General features: G+C 40.7%; 1 protein-coding gene across 1 annotated transcript in view; it reads left to right on the plus strand.

The window, feature by feature from the left end:
* The first annotated feature begins 7,530 nt into the window (after nucleotides 1–7,530).
* Txlnb (taxilin beta) overlaps nucleotides 7,531–16,363 on the plus strand; it is a 48,547-nt gene continuing 39,714 nt past the window's right edge. Inside the window, exons 1-2 of the mRNA XM_076926920.1 lie at nucleotides 7,531–7,673; nucleotides 10,373–10,812. Of these exons, the coding sequence (XP_076783035.1) occupies nucleotides 10,386–10,812 (427 nt within the window). The 5' untranslated portion in view covers nucleotides 7,531–7,673; nucleotides 10,373–10,385. The remainder of the gene's footprint in view (nucleotides 7,674–10,372; nucleotides 10,813–16,363) is intronic.

The raw sequence follows: 16,363 nt of genomic DNA on the forward strand, positions 1-16,363 counted from the left end.
GCTCAAGGGAGCAAATAGGGAAACAAAACATGGAACAGAAACTGAAGGAGGGGCCATCAGGAGACCTTTCCACCTGGGTATTCACCCCATGTACAGCCACCTAATCTAAACACTGTTGTGGATGGCTGGAAGTGCATAATGTGAGGAACATGATATAGCTGTCTCCTTAGAGGTCAGCCAAAGACTAAAACACTCAGAGGACAATGTTCACAATTAACCACTGATATGATCAGGGGTTTCCCAATGGAGAACTTAGTGAGAGGACTGAAGGAGCAGAAAGGGTTATTGACCCCAGGTTAAAAGCAACAATACCAAACAACCAGAGCCCCCCAGGGTCTAAACCACCAGCCTGGGAACACATAGGGAGGGACCCAAGACTCCAGAGGTATATGTAGGGGAGGATGGCCCTGTCAGACATAGGTGGGAGAGGAGTTTCTTGGTTCCATAAAAAAAATGAATGAAAAATGAATGAATGAACACACAGTGGGGGGGGGGATGTGAGGGCCTGGAGGGGATAGTGAGGGGGGTAGGTGTGGTCACTGCCTCATAGAAGCATGAGGAGGGGGATGGGATAGGTTTCTGGGTGGTGGGAGGAAGTAGGCTAAGGGGATAAAATCTGAAACGTAAATACTACAACCAATTTTAAGAAGCGGTGGAAAAAAAAGTCTTCAGAACCAACATCTTTAAAAAAAAATGTCAGCCCCCTGGGGGTGTGAATTTTTTTTTTCTTGATACTAAAACTTGTTCTGAGAATTGTATATTGCAGAATACACAGCCTTGGTGTATCTACTCATCAAGCATACTGAGCAGACCTGCCCAAACCTCTGATGTCCTGGAATTCCATCTGGATTCAGTGAAGACACAGCATCAGAGGCTTATCAACTTACTCTCCCCCCCCCACCCCTCTTCTAAAATCTCAACGCCCTTAATCAGCTTGAAGAAGTTAAAGAGTCAGTGCCCCTATTCCCTGAGCTTGGGGACTAATGTGGTTAATAATGGTCTGTCTTTCTAGGGACAAGTAGTGGTTTTTGTTGGAACAGGGGGGATTAGCTAGGACTTACTGCATAGCCATAACCTACTGGTAGAAATCTGTATAATTATTATCAAGATGAAGTTATAAATTCTTAAATGGTACAAAATTTACTTTGATCTCAAATTTAAGGTTTTCATTGGTACAAGCCTCTTATTAATATAAAAATGAGATGAATATTGATACACTCATGGGCATTGTGCCTGTATAACACATTTAGGAGTACAATGCCTAGACCCAGCCGTTTTTTAACTTTTTTAACTGATTTGGGACGGTTAACCTATGAGTTAAGGGACTATAGCAAATTCATATTTTTGAGTTTATTGTTAGGGTGCTTTCCATATTTTACTTAGAAATAGCTGAGAGGAGTTAACAGAAAACAGTCCAGGTTACCTTACATGGATAGTTGGTTTTTAAAACATCGGAAGTCCATAGAACTGATGCTACAAATATTTATATATTAATGTTCATATTGATTAGAGACCTGTCTGCTCCTGACAGCTTCCTGTCATGGATTCTAAGAAGAAATTGAGCATCCTTGGAGTTACTCCAGTTGTGTGGTAACAGCCACTAGGCAAGAATTGCCTCTCTCCATCTACAGACAAATTACTGTCCAGAAAAGGACACACATGCAGAATAGTCGACTGATTATATCTGCCTAGACAGAGTAATCAGTCCTTAATAATCCTGCATCACCAAGGTCTGTCAGATGATTCTGGGCCAGAAGGCTGAAGATTTGATGCTCCAACGTTCAGTAATATAGGGGCTTTTCAGGTGTTCAGAGGTCTCTATAAATTGGCTAAGTTTTTGAAGCTATGCTTTGTGCTTCCCACAATTATAGTTAACTCAGTCATTCTGGATTTCTGACGGGGTTGAAAACTTATAGCTATTTACCGTAAGAGAAAAGATTTGAGTGGATGGTCGTCATCTGACATTTATCCTAAAGCCAGGTTCAGAACTAAATGTTTTAGTTAGGATAGATGACAGAGGTGCTGCTTAGTCAACAAAAGGATGGACTGGGTATTAGGACTATCTTGTACCTCACTGGTACAAATTGGCATAATTATGCTCTAATTGTATTTTGAGAGAAAAGTTTCATTTTAACAGGAAGGGTGATGTGTAGGAGGAGCTAAGGTAGGAGGAGTACTGAGAGGAAGAAAAGGAGTAAGAAGAGGAGGAGAAGAAGGATAGGAGAAGCTAGGTGATGAAAGAGAGAAAGAGGGGGGAGACAGGGAGGCAGATATTCATGTATCTCCACCAGTCAAAGATAGTTGTTATATCTAGGTCGGTCAGTGGGTTACACCTCTGATTGAACAATTCCAAACTTATAACGCTTATGATTAACATTATTTAAAAAAAATGTATAAATGCAAAAAGGAAAAGGGGGCATGGGATAGGGGTTTTCTAAGGGGGGGGAATGGGGAAAGGGGATGGCATCTGAAGCGTAAATAAAATATCTAATAAAAAAAAAGAAAAAGAAAAAAAAAAGAGTTTGGTAGAGGAGAAAGTGTTCAGAAACCAAGCACACTAGGATGTCAATGGGTGAATGTGTGAGCATTTTCACTTACAAATGACAAAGTAAGTCTCACAAGAAACATCTACAATTCGGTATCTGTACCTCTGGAAGGTTATGATCAGGCTGAAGGAAGAACAGGAGAACAAGAAATTATTTATACTTATGACAAACTTTGTAACATTGTTTGACTTCATAACTTATTTGCCTATATTTGCATACAAATTAAAATGTGATTTTTGAAAATTAAATTTACTCTTTACAATAGCTCGAAGGTTTAGCTCGAAGGTTTAGACTTATATTTCGTGTACTTTTTTGTGTCTTTTACAATAAACAGAGACATACTAAGTTTTCTTCATTTATTAACCTAATCAAAACTCTGGGCCGGGCAGTGGTAGTGCACGCCTTTAATCCCAGCACTTGGGAGGCAGAGGCAGGAGGATTTCTGAGTTCGAGGCCAGCTTGGTCTACAGAGTTCCAGGACAGTCAGGGTTACACAAAGAAACCCTGTCTCAAACAAACAAACAAACAAAAAAATGGACTCTCATTCGCCATGCCTTTATGAATTCTGAAGACATATAAACCCACTCTGGATGTTTTGGGTAACTGTCACATAGGTGTTATTGTTTTCTCTTCATCGACTTAACTCATACTAATAAAATATCGTAAGTTCCTACAAGTTAATAGTCTTGGAAGTCCAAGATCAAAGTGTAGGCAGATTCCATGTCTGATGATGACTTAAAGATAGCCATGTTGACACTATAATCTCATAAGAGGAGGGAGGGTAGTTCCTCCAATCCCCTGCAGAAAGGCGTTCCCAACTGAAATTGTATGATTTCCATCCAGATTGCCTAATGACTTCCCAAAGGCATAATCTCCCAATGTCACTCGGAAGGAAATATAAACACTCAGAGGGGAGAGAGCATGCACATGTGTCTGTGCAATGACATCATGACAAGTTGTAGGAACAAAACTTATGTAATAATTGGAATGGACCAAGTGTGGAGGAAATTGAACCGTTTCCCACTGTGCACTGTAGAAAGATATTAGGAGCTCAGACTGACTAGCAGCTGACACTATATTCATGTTCCACATTGCAATTTGGGTTTCACAACCATTATCTGTCATTTAATCAACACTGTCAATTTGACTAATATTTATTGGTCTTGTCAATAAGCCAATAACTGGAGATTTGTTTCCTCTAGCTAGATAAAAAGAGCAATGGAACAGCTCCTTCAGCTGGTCCTAACAACCACAAACTGGACTTTAAAACCAGAGGCAGAAGGCCCTAAGTCTTGAGTACTAGAGACTTACGATGCAACAGGATTCTGAGTCAAGATTCACTGAAGGTTTTTGTTTTATTTTGTTTTGTTTTTGTTTTTTTGTTTTGTTTTGTTTCGTTTTAACAGAAAACAGTATTTATTCATGCCAGCACTGGTGAGGTGGAGTCACATCTAAAGGCCGAACTCCAGGTCCAGCTGTTTTGAAAGACCCCCAAATGGGGACCCTCACCCAAGTCCGGACCTGCACGAACCCAAAGACACATGAGAAACCATCTTGATGCAATTGCAGAGGAGGTTTAATGACGAGGGCCCTCGGGCCGGAACATATCTCACGCAGGAGATAGAGATTCCGACCCAGGACCCAGGAAACTTGGGATATTTATCGGTAGGGGTTGGGGAGAGCGGGAAAATTTAGCGCAGTTACATATGATTGGTTGCACTTTCGTGCGGCTACACATGATTGGATATTTCAAACATCAGCAACTTGCAGAACTGGCAGAACTTGCAGAACCTCGGACCTCCCAGAAAAGGGAGGGAGAGAGAAGTAAACACCAGATAGCCCATTACTCACTTGGGCTTGTTTGGACTTGTCTGGGCACGCCCTTGCATGCCTTTATTTTTAGTCACCCTGCCCCTGCAGGGACTCAATATTTTATTATGACTAAATTTAACAAATTGTTGGTGGTTTTTGCTGACCATGAATTTTGTTATTGTTTCAACGCTGCTTTCAAATTTTATTTTCACAGTTTCATTAGTTCCTTCTTTGTCTCCCTTACATGGTATCATACACTCTGATTGTGTGGTCTATATTACAGAGCTGTGATGGAATCACACATGAACACATAGAAACTGATCCTGGTATGCTGCCTTCCCTTTGTTCTGGGAGAGCCCTCTCCACAATGATTCCAAGCTGTCTGAGCCAGAAGATTATGCTCTAAGTACTCAAGATGAAATGTGAGTTCCCCTTAAAGCACCAACACAGCATGTGTGACGTCTCCTAAGCTTTAGTGTCAGGACCCTCAGCTCTTTACCATTAGAAGCTGTTTCAAACTCTTCCAGAAACCATGGCTCACAATCCTTACAACCTTGGCTCCTGCCTCTGCCCCTTCATAGGCTCCTTTCCTTTGTCTTCCATAGTCTCAGCTTCCCTGCTGTGCTTAATATCCTTAATCTCACGCAGATTCTGTCCTTGGTAGTGCTCTGACCTCTTATAGATGGAGCTCACAGCCTTGGGTATTGGGGCTCATAGCTCTGGAACTATTGGCAGCCTCCATACCAACACTGCTGACAGTTAGAAACCTGAGGACTTGACATTCCTAACCATCCCAACCTATCCTACTTGTGATAAAAATCCCAACCAGGCAAAGACACCACTCAAGAGAAGTCTTTATTGGAGCCTAAGGTTGCAACACCAGAGAACAGAGCAGGGTGGAAGCTACCCAGACTTACCTGAAAAGAGTAATCTGTTCAAACAGAGGGCCCAGATGCTCAGTCTAACTCCACCATTCATAGTCCCACAGTGCACAGCTCCTAACTCCATCTGTCCCAAGCCCTACACAAAGACCAATGATGAGTTCCCATTCCACCAATCACAGGATTTTTTTCCCCTGAGTCACAGCAGGAGGAGCTGCAGAGCTCACCAAAGTTTGCATACTCTTGCTATCTAGAGTTTTTCAAAGCTGAAACAGGTTGTGTGGAGAGTGGTCCTGGCTGGAGCATGATCTCCCAAAGCAGACCTTGTTGCCTTCAGTTCCAGTCACGATCACAATTGTTCTTGAAGCTGAGGTCACATGATTCCCGGAGGGCCAGAGAAGCTTTTTAAGGAACTGGGATGCTTCCTATTCCAGGCAGCCACATAGGGTAGAGAATCTGTCAGCTGTCAATCAATCAAGCAACTGACTGAACCATACCTGACATTTAAAATATCAAAGGATGTTTACAATAAAAACCCCTAGAGAATCAGCATTGACAGTGTTTAGCAACACCCAACTCCTATGCAAAAATCTTAAGAGAGAGGTGGGTCATTCTGTGATTCAGTTTTGTGGAATTTTAAAGTAATACATATATGAAAACGTATATTTTATCATAACTATAAGAAAGGTTATCCAGGTGGTGGCAGCACATGCCTTTAATCCCAGCACTTGAGAGGCAGAAGCAGGCAGATCTCTGTGAGTTCCAGGCTAGCCTTGTCTAAAAACTTGGAACTCATTTTGAAACTCAGAGACACCCCATGGGGTGACAGGGAAAAAAGAAAAGGACAAGTATAAGCAGGCTATGTCTGTTTTCATGTTAGTACATATTGTGTGTGTATACACAATAACAATAATACTGTTCAGTCATTAGATTTGCTTTTACATTAGTTTCAATATTATTTCGTTAAACAAGCTTGTATCTTATAGTAGGACTTTGCATGGACCTGCCAGCTATATAAATAATGGCTTGGAGTCTGACTAATACTTTAAAGCCTTAGCTTGGCAGTCTCCCAACTACTCTACCTGAGTAATCCTGGCCTGCCTCTCGCCCCATGGCCAGCTCTACCTCTCTGCTTTGCTCTGAATCATCCCTTCTGTGATCCCTGTGAATGTCCCACATTTGATTGCTTCTCCCAAAGTTCCTATCTCTGCCTGGAAGTTCCGCCTTCTATTCCCTGCTCAGCTATTGGCTATCAATTCTTTATTATATCCAATAGGCAAGTAAGGAAGGATGAATGTTTGCAAAATATGAGGCTGGTGGTGGGCCACGGAAATAACAATACTAAGATCTGGCTAGTGCTTAGCTTTCTGCAGGTACCCGTTAGACAACTGATAGTACAGAGACACACCTTCACAAATTGTACCCCAACAATACCTTGTTTAAATTTGATTAGTACTAATTTGTACTCAGAGATCCGATTGAATTGATTGCTTCAGTCCAGGATGTGCTGTCTCCTGACTTGTGTTTATTGAATATTGAATATTCCTTGAGAATTAAGGAGAGAATATTATCTTTCTTTACCAACTTCATTGTATTTGTCATGTAATGCGCAAATTTAACCTGTAAACCCCAGTTGTCTATGGACCAGGTAACTTCACGGAATGCTGGGAGTCATAGTTCTTAGAAAATAACAAAGTCCCATGGGCTGTAGGTTTAGCCTTATAAACCCCTGCTACACATATCTCAAGGCTGAGAAATTTTAGAAAATGGCCCTGATCAAAGTTGATTTTAAGGTGAGCGAGCTCATGAGATGTCAGCTCTGGATGCGCCACACTTGCAAAGACAACTTAAACCACAGTTCTAAAAGCCGCCTAAATGTGCATTTCAAGCTTTGCAAAAACAATAGTAATAACAAGAAGAAAGCAGTGTCCTCAGAACTAGTGTCTCTGCTACCTCTCTTGTGCTATGCCCTACCCCATCTTCAGTGATTCTGAAAAAAAACCTGACACTAACTAGTCCAGCCCAATGGACAGCGACTGAATCATAACCACACAGAAGATAAACCAAGAAAGAAAAACACTCCTGATGTGTCCAAAATAACAACAATGTTGGACAACCGCACCAGGAGGCCATTCATCCGAGTTTGAATTTTAGAGTCTCACAATCTACCAGCTGCTTTTCTTTCAAAGGATACTCCCCTGGCGACACTACTGAAGCATAGGCAGACTTCTCTGTTGCTGCGTCATGGAATGTTCCCTTCCCCACCCCCTCCCTTTGTGGGCGTGTGTGTGTGTGTGTGTGTGTGTGTGTGTGTGCAGTTTCTCCGTCCTTGTAAGAACACAACCCTGCTGCTTGTTCCTGCTGCTGCTGCTGCTGTTCTGACTCTCTGCCACCTCTTTCTTCTTTCTCTTCCTGCTTAGCTTCCTTCCTTCTGGTAAGTGTGATGAACACTCCTCCAAGCCCTGCAAAGGGCAGCCTGTAGTCTGTAGTGTTCAAAAGTTGCAAATGCCAGTGAACGGTAGAAGGGCTTGCCATTGTTCAACTTCTAAAGACAGCCTGTGGATCAGGAAGGGATGTTGTGTCCACAAGGACTGCTAGGACGGAAAACATCCCTTCTCACCGGAGGGGCACAGAGCCAATAAAGTTTGTAAAAGACAGATTTTACAGTTTCTTTGCTAGAAAATAAATTGTCACAAAGGGACTATTTTAAAGTTCTTTGGCTTTGGTTATATTTGATTTTCCTTCTCGTTAATTTGTTCTGATGCATTTTAAAGAAGTAAATTGTCCTGTAAACAAAACAGTTTACTGTTTTAAAAGAAGGTTGGGGTTTAGAGATATAGCACAACAGTGGAACATTTGAGGTACTGGGATTGATCTCTCTCTCTCTCTCTCTCTCTCTCTCTCTCTCTCTCTCTCTCTCTCTCTCTCTCATACACACACACACACACACACACACACACACACACACACACACACACACATCAATTAATGTGGAACAAGAATTTAAAGAATATCCATGGACCAAAGTATGAAAAGCAACTGTAGCATCTGACGGCTTGACTAGATCACACAAACATTCTCATGTAGCCTGGCCACAGTGAAAGGCTCATAGACATTGGAAATAACTGCTCTGAAATTTGATTGACCCTAGATCTCACCCAGTGACAATCTCCCCTACACTTAAAAGCTCACATACGGATTCAAACCAGTACATGTTCACTATCTTTAGTCTGACTTAGAGCCTATTCTCTTGACTTCAGGGATGAAAGGCTAAATGTCAGGACTCATTTTAGAAGAACTTAAAATAACTTCTGGCTGGACAGCAGGTGACGCGTGTCTTTCAGTGTGTTGGGGTGAGAGAGGAGTTATTTATAGCACACAGCATAGCGAATGGAGGTCAAGATCTAAATTGCGGTGGTGGAGACATTGCCACATTATGAGATAACCAAGTGGCTGATTTAAATGAGTGAACTTCCTTCTAAACCAACAAAGACGGAGTGAGTGCCACAGGTGGGTGGGGAGTGTCTGAACACTGCGCTTTCTGCTCTGTTGTTAGCATTCAAGAGGTCAACACCCACTACATTCAAGTGCTTCACACTTGCCCTAAAAGTGGGACAAGGAAGCCGTGCAGTTTGGAGCACAGTGTGTTGTTCCCACTGACATGCCAACACAACCGCAAAGCCTGTGAAGCCTGGGGATGTTGCCATATTTTTATGCTGTTAATTAGCAGCATAATTATTGAGTTCTATCTATAAACAAAATGCACCAGAACTTAAAAACCTGAACCAAATCTATCTGTCCCTCAACATGGTAGGAGCAAAGCCTGGAATCTTTGGAATTTCTTGTATTGTTCCATATTTCCCAAAGACTATACTATTATCTGGATGTTATTTTGATGCCATTGCTTCGGGGGGGAGGGGGGCAGGATTGTATAGCAGAGGCAGGCCAGGGACTCTCTATGGAACTGAGGATGAACTTGAACTTCTGACCTTCCTGTGTCCATGAAGAATAATAAACAGACATGCCCCAGCATTCCTTGTTTGAGTTCATATTGTATTTGAATTATTTTTCTAGTTTAAGACATAAATTGCTATATCTTAAAATTCTTACACTTTCCTAGAACTTCTTGAGTTAGAAAATTATTTCTTTACTTCTAAGATGAAGTTAGTTTCTGGAATAGAAGAATGTTGTAGAAATTTAAGGAGTTGGTATTATATGTGGGTGGAGAGATGGCTCAGTGGGTAAGACTGCTTCCTATACAAGCATACAGACCTGAGTTCAGAGCCTGACAACCTTGTGGAAGCTTGGATGAAGTCAAATGAGCCTGTAATTACAGTGCTGCTACAAACAGAGGCAGGAGGATAACTGGGGCTTGCTGGCTGCCAGCCTAGTGCCAGGTTCAGTGAGAGACTCTTGTTTCAAAGAAATAAGATGAATGTGACACCAGAAATCCTTCTCTAGCCTCCACATGTGCACATACACACATATGTGAATATACTATATGCATATATACACATGAAAATACATTTATAAAGATCATCATTCATTCATATTATTGGCTTATTTATATATTCCACATTCCCTGTTTTAGTTAAAAAGTTAGTCTGAATGTTTTTTTCTGATTGATAATTGAATGTTGCTCATTATCAGAAAGAAAACACTAGAAAAGTGATTTTACCTAATAATGTGTATGAAAGTATACAAATTAACTTTTTTACTTAAAGATTAAAAATATCTTAGGGGTGTAACCACAATGAATGAATTTTAGTAATCACAATGGTTCTTGAATTAATATTAAATTAAAAATTAAATAAAAATTAAACTTTGAATGAAAATATCTATGTGCATGCACTTTTAAGAACACCTGAAAATCCTAACACAAATTGACAAATATATTCATAAAAAACAATACCATAAATTAACTCAATTTCAACAAAAAGGGATGCTGCTAAAATGTGAAAAGTAAACTCAAAATAGAGCAGTAATATGATATGAATTTAGTGTCAATGGTGTATGAAAGTTCATTTATTCTGTGGCAGATACCAAAATTAGTCGGCACTTCTCTGAGCAATATGCTTGTCATTAGTAAGTAAGCGAATTCATTAGGTAAACCATAACTGTGCTTCCCCCCAGATCCCTCTCCAATATGGAGACTAAACATCCTGATCAGCTCTCAGTAGAACAGCCAAATCCCCCAGGGGACAGCTCATCACCCAATCAAAACAGCCTGGGAAAGCAAGGTGGCCAGCAGTCCTCAATCTCAGGCCAAGCACCAGCTCAAGAGGCAAGCCTGCATCCTGAGAAGGGAGCCCATGATCTCTCCGAAGAGTTGAGCCAACAACTGGAAGACATCATAAGCATGTACGGGTCTGCTGCCAGTCCCTCAGGGAAGGAAGGCACCTCCGAAAGTAAGGAGCAGCCCCAAAACACAGAGGCACTGGACAATGAAGATGTTGACTATGAAGAAACCACTGAACAGACAGAACTCACTGTTCCTGAAGAGCCGGCCACAGCCAAAGAGCCTGTCAGCAATAAAGAGCAAAAGCTGGGAAAAAAAATCCTCAAAGGATTAGGCAAGTATTATGTTCTAATATATGACATTTAACTTAATTATTCCATTGGCTTGAACATCAGGAAAAGCCATTGTTTGGTTTTAGACTCTAGGGGCAAAGGGACTGAGGTGCATATTTTACATATCAAAGCAGACCTGGTCTCCAGGTCCTCCCTGCATCCCTCAGTCCCTACCTGGCATACCCTGCCCCCAACTCTGAACTTTTCAGCCCAAGGGCTGGGCTGCCCTTCCCTCAACCCCGGGCTTTTCTCTATATAATTCAGACATTTTCTTCTTCCTCTTCCTCTTCTTCTCTCTTTCTCTCTCCTCTCTCTCATCTCTGTCTGTCTCATCTTTCTCTCATCTCTATGTCTCTCTCCTGCCTCTGTCTCTCTGTCTCCCTCTCTCCTCCCCCGTCCCCCAGCGGGCCATTTCTCTATCTTTGGAGCCTGAGAACCTGCCTGAGAGCAGCTTCCCAATAAACCTGCCTCTAATATACGTTAATCTGCTTTGAATTTGTCCCTTTCACTGGCAGAGAAATAACCTATCAGCCGTATAAACATATTTGGATTAATTTTGTACCCTCCTTTTGGGATTCCCTAAATGTTCTATTGCTGTGTTTTTCTCTAGCCCATCCCTTTTCATATCACTAAAGTGAAGGTTTTTCACACGATGCTAATCTATTCTGCCCACATGCCTACCCCAAATTCTTCAGATACTCTTATGGTCTCCGTGGTCTAACCCTAACTATCTTAAGCTTGATTTCATTTCACTATATTCCCCTGCATCTCTTTCTTTACCATTCCATCCCTGACCCCACCACAATCGCAGTCAGTCTCATCTTTCCTTTTAGTTGTTTGAACTTCAGCGCTCCAGTCTCCAAAGGCCTGAGCACATCCTACCTGGAAACGTCTGCCCATTTCTCCCACCACCCTTCAGCCTTTTGAGCATAGAACTTCTACTTGCCATTTGGCTCATAACCGAATGGCGTTTTCTTAACCACATCCTAATGTCTAAATCTCCTTGGGTCTGCATTATGCCATGAGTCATTTGTTAGTAGTAATAACAAGCATTTCGAATCATACATTTTGGGGGAGAATATTTTGGCTAATATAACTAATTCCCAATTGGATTTTTTTTTTCTATCTCAAGAACAGTGTGTGTGCGTGTGTGTCTGTACTTTGGACATCATTGGATTCCTATGGTATAGATAGGAGATGACAAATTAAAGGCTCACTAGTAATTTGCTATAAGAATGAAAGAATGGGATATTTAAAACAAACAGTAAATAAGCAAAACATAATAAATAGGGATAAGTTTGTTGATAAAATAATTGTCAATTAGATCATTTTATTGTAAAATATTTTTGATTAAGCATAGATCACAAAACAAGACAAAACAAATAATAATTAATAATTAATAATAATTAATAATAATGATAATAAACATAGTTACATCTGCCAAGATTTGCGGAAGACACATACCTGAGCTGCTCATCCATTCATTCATTTCACGACTACTTGTTAATACCTGGTTATGAGGCACTGTGTTGGGAGAACAAAAAGAAGAGATGATTCTTTGGTTAAGGGGTTCTTGGTACAGAGAGAAAAGCAAACACATGAAACATTACTCAGCAGAAACACGAGAGGAGGAAATGGGTTTGAAGAGCATGGGGATTGGTAGCACCAACAATAACTGTGGATGAAGGGAAAGAATGCTAATTTTGCATCCCTTGCATCCTATGACTAAAAACACACTACTGCACCTAGGACAGCTCCACAGTCTGTCCCCATTTGTGACTGCCAGCAGAGCACTCACTTCAAAGACTACTTCCCACGAGAGACTTGGTTAGTTTCACCTTTCACACTTCTCCATTGAGTTTTCTTCAGCTTCTGTGATAGATGGGTAAGTTCTCAAGGGAAGTAACCACTTCTGGTTCATGTGTACGGCATGATAGACTGAAATACCAAGGATGCTGCATGAGGACCACACTTGTACCCGAGTAACAGATTTCTATCTGTAAGTTCAAGTAATCCACACCTGAGTAGGGTACAACTGTATACATAAAATTCATTATGAAAAGGTTTCAGGAAGGGTTCAGTGATACCTTCTAGTAATTCAACTGACCCCTCCACCCCTGCAACATAAAAACCACAACAACACTTAATATATTTTCATATTCCAACAATGCAAGGCTGAATCATTCTAGAACACCTGGGGGGGGCATAATAATGTCCCTCTTTGCTACAGAACAATTGTTTTCTCTTCTCCAATCAAATAACCTTAGATGTGCCCCTTAGCTTTGTTATGTTAAAGATTCAGAAAGTTTCTGCATCACTGTGAATATCACCCTAAACGTACGTGTGTGTGTGTGTGTGTGTGTGTGTGTGTGTGTGTGTGTGTATACAGGGGTCCCTGTCTACCTGCTGCACTGAGGAGAAAAATATGAAGAAAATAAGAGAAAATTAAAAACAACCATTTGGAGCTTTTATACTCTCATGAGTTGTTTTATAAATCAGTAAAGCACTTACAATTACCAAATAATTAGGGCAATTTTTCAGGGTGAGAAGGTAATTATACTTTTTACCCCTGCCACTCTCTACAAATTACTCAGCTCCAGCCCAATATGTTTGGCTAAAATATCTGTTTGTGCATCAGAGGCCTGCTTTAAGCATGTGTGGGCCAGTGGCCTTTCTGTGCCATCCTACTCAATGTCATTAACATATTCTTCTACACACAGTACTGTCTGAGCTACACTCATAGTTATAATAACATTTTCAGGCAAGCCTATACATAAACCCACCGCCACCCAGTTAGTTGCCTATAAGTGGCTTTAGGAAACTTCTTGTAAATTAAATGGCTCTCCAATATTGCCTACAAATGTAACTGTGTGTTTAAATCCAATCCAGAACTTATAAAAACTCTGAAAAGCACAGAGATTCAGACCTGGTGTACATGCATCAGGCCAAGGCAGTTTGACAGTTTAACAGAAAGCAAATTGTAGAAGAGAAGGATGCTAACGGCTTTGAGAACTGCTCCTTCCAACCTGAGAATAATGAAGTTCTGACTGCGGGCTGAAGCCCGGCAGAAAGAGATTACCAGATAAGATAAGGCCCTACCTGTAGATGCCTATAATTATCTTATTATAAAGGAACGCTTGTCATAGGCTGCAGCCCTACAACTGCAGAGGTCTGTCAGTCCTCTGAATAATAATACTAAATATGCCAGAGAAAGGCTTGTTGAGGGATAATTTATTGACCATCAACAACTACAGATAGGTTTCTATATATACACCAGGACACTATGTACTCTGTAATGTCTTCAGACACCCATTTACCTCTCCTCATCTTCCTTAGAACACACACACACCCACCCACACCCACACACACACATGTACGCATGCACGTAGCTCTGATAAGAGTTCTAAGTGTTCTTGAGGAAAGGATGAGAGGCCAAAGAAACTCAAGGAAAAGAAAAGAGGAATTGGTGGAACTCTATAGCAGGAGGTATTGTGGCAGAGCTCTTGCCACAGAACTCAAGGATAGATGACTTGGTTCACAGAGAAGTTGAACCAATTGGGTCAGAGTTGAGTAGGAAGAAGTGTGGGAGAAACAGAGTCAGGGCTCGGGAAAGCAAGTCTTGAGTGAAATGCCCCATTCTCTCTTCTGAGGACAAGAAGCAGTGCACATGTCAATGCTTTACTACCTTCTCTGATTTCCTTCTTCATGGTTATTAGTGGTGTAAAAGCATCACAGACAGACCTCATGAGAAGTTCGGGTCTATTCTCTAAGCAAGTGAGAGGCTGAAGTTCCAAGTGCAATGATAATAAAGTCACTAAAATTCCAGAGGCACAAAATGTCAACTTAATGGAGGATGATGTGACAGGAAGTCACATCAGGGAAGAACTTTAAACACTAATTGTGGTATTAAAACCAATAGAAACAATCAAACACTCTGACCATGAGAGGTTATATTGAGGGTTAGAGAACACAAATGTAAAAGATAGATCAGCATTTAAAATTCTAAGATTCAAATACATCCTCCAAACAATGTTGTCATTTCCCCCTTATTGCTAAAGTGATTTCATTTGTGGAGTCACTATTATTAGTCAACTCAATAATTTAATTCAATATGCAAAAAACCTGAAGTTACAAAGCTGCTCACTTTACTGATGCCCATGTGGGTTCTAGAACTTAGTTAGATGCAAACTTTCCTGAAAACATCTAATGATGTTCAAAAATTGTTTTTAACACTTAATGATGTTCAATTTTATTAGTAAGAGAATAAAAATTAACATTAAAATATGAACCTGGATGTAACAGTTGAACTATTGTCCAATATGCTTCAACAATAAGTGGACCAGAAGAAGGAAATACAGAATTGTGCAAGTGAGTACAAGAACCAACATTATCCCCTCCACCAAAAATAAAACAAAAGAAACCCTTTGGAAGAGAAAGGGTATAAGTCTAGGGATACCTTAAGTCTATGCAAGTAATCAGGGAATTTAACACTATGCTAACAGCTCGAGAAAAGTTTCACATTTCTACAGCCATTTCAGTTGTCTAAAATTTAAAGTTTTAATTTCTTTTCCAAATGATTGATTTTATGTCAAAATGTTTTTGACATAAAAATGGCTCCTTTATATTCAAATACAATCATGCCAACGGTCGCAGCCAAATGTCACAGTATTGTCCTCTTTGCACAGGTGTTTCAACTTTTGATATAGCTTCCAATACATAGCATTTTGCATTGTGGCAGTCACATACCCACTGCATGCCTTTGTCAGCTTTTGCAGGGAGAAATGAGGCTAACCTTGCAAGGGTACATTCAGGAGAAATCAGATGACGCCCACCTGATAAAATGTCCTGGGGTAAAGTCAGGTTTTCCTGTTGTGTCTGATACATCAGCACACGACCCCATTTCCGTGGAATACAGCAACAATTTTCTTAGAAATTGAGCACATTTCTGTTCCTCTCCTCCACAAGTGTCCCATGTAGTGCCCTAGGCCAACAGCACCCATGCAAGTTTAAAACCTACTGTCTTTAATGAGTACTGCAACGCTTCTCTTGAGTTTCTTGAATTTTCTGTTGAGGCTGGGAACAAGTTTTGAAGGTGTATTGATACATTAGAATGATAGATTAAGCATCTGTACAAAATACCAAACAACTGGAGCGGAATGGGTTTTCAATTAACACGAAGATTACACAATAAGAACAACAAAATGCCCAGAACAACAAAATGCCCTCTGTACAGGTACAGAAAATACAACATAAGGAGACTGACCCTTAATTTGAGAAGAAAGCACTTCAGTCTCGCATTTCTTTTCCCTTCCAATAAGACACACTAACTTCATACATTAGTGGTCACCATGAGAGATGTCCCAAGACACTAAAGCCCCAGGTGAGAAAAAAAGGCTTAATTAGGACAATATCATTTAATTTGCCTGATATGGATGTCCATGGCTGGCTTCATTTCACTATATTATTATCGGTACTCAGCATTTTTCATGGACCAAATGCTACAATAGGCCCTGGTCCTAACCTATGGACAAGAGCACTTCTGTGTTTTTAATA

Source organism: Arvicanthis niloticus, chromosome 28 (genome assembly GCF_011762505.2).
Source record: "Arvicanthis niloticus isolate mArvNil1 chromosome 28, mArvNil1.pat.X, whole genome shotgun sequence".
NCBI classification, from domain to species: domain Eukaryota; kingdom Metazoa; phylum Chordata; class Mammalia; order Rodentia; family Muridae; genus Arvicanthis; species Arvicanthis niloticus.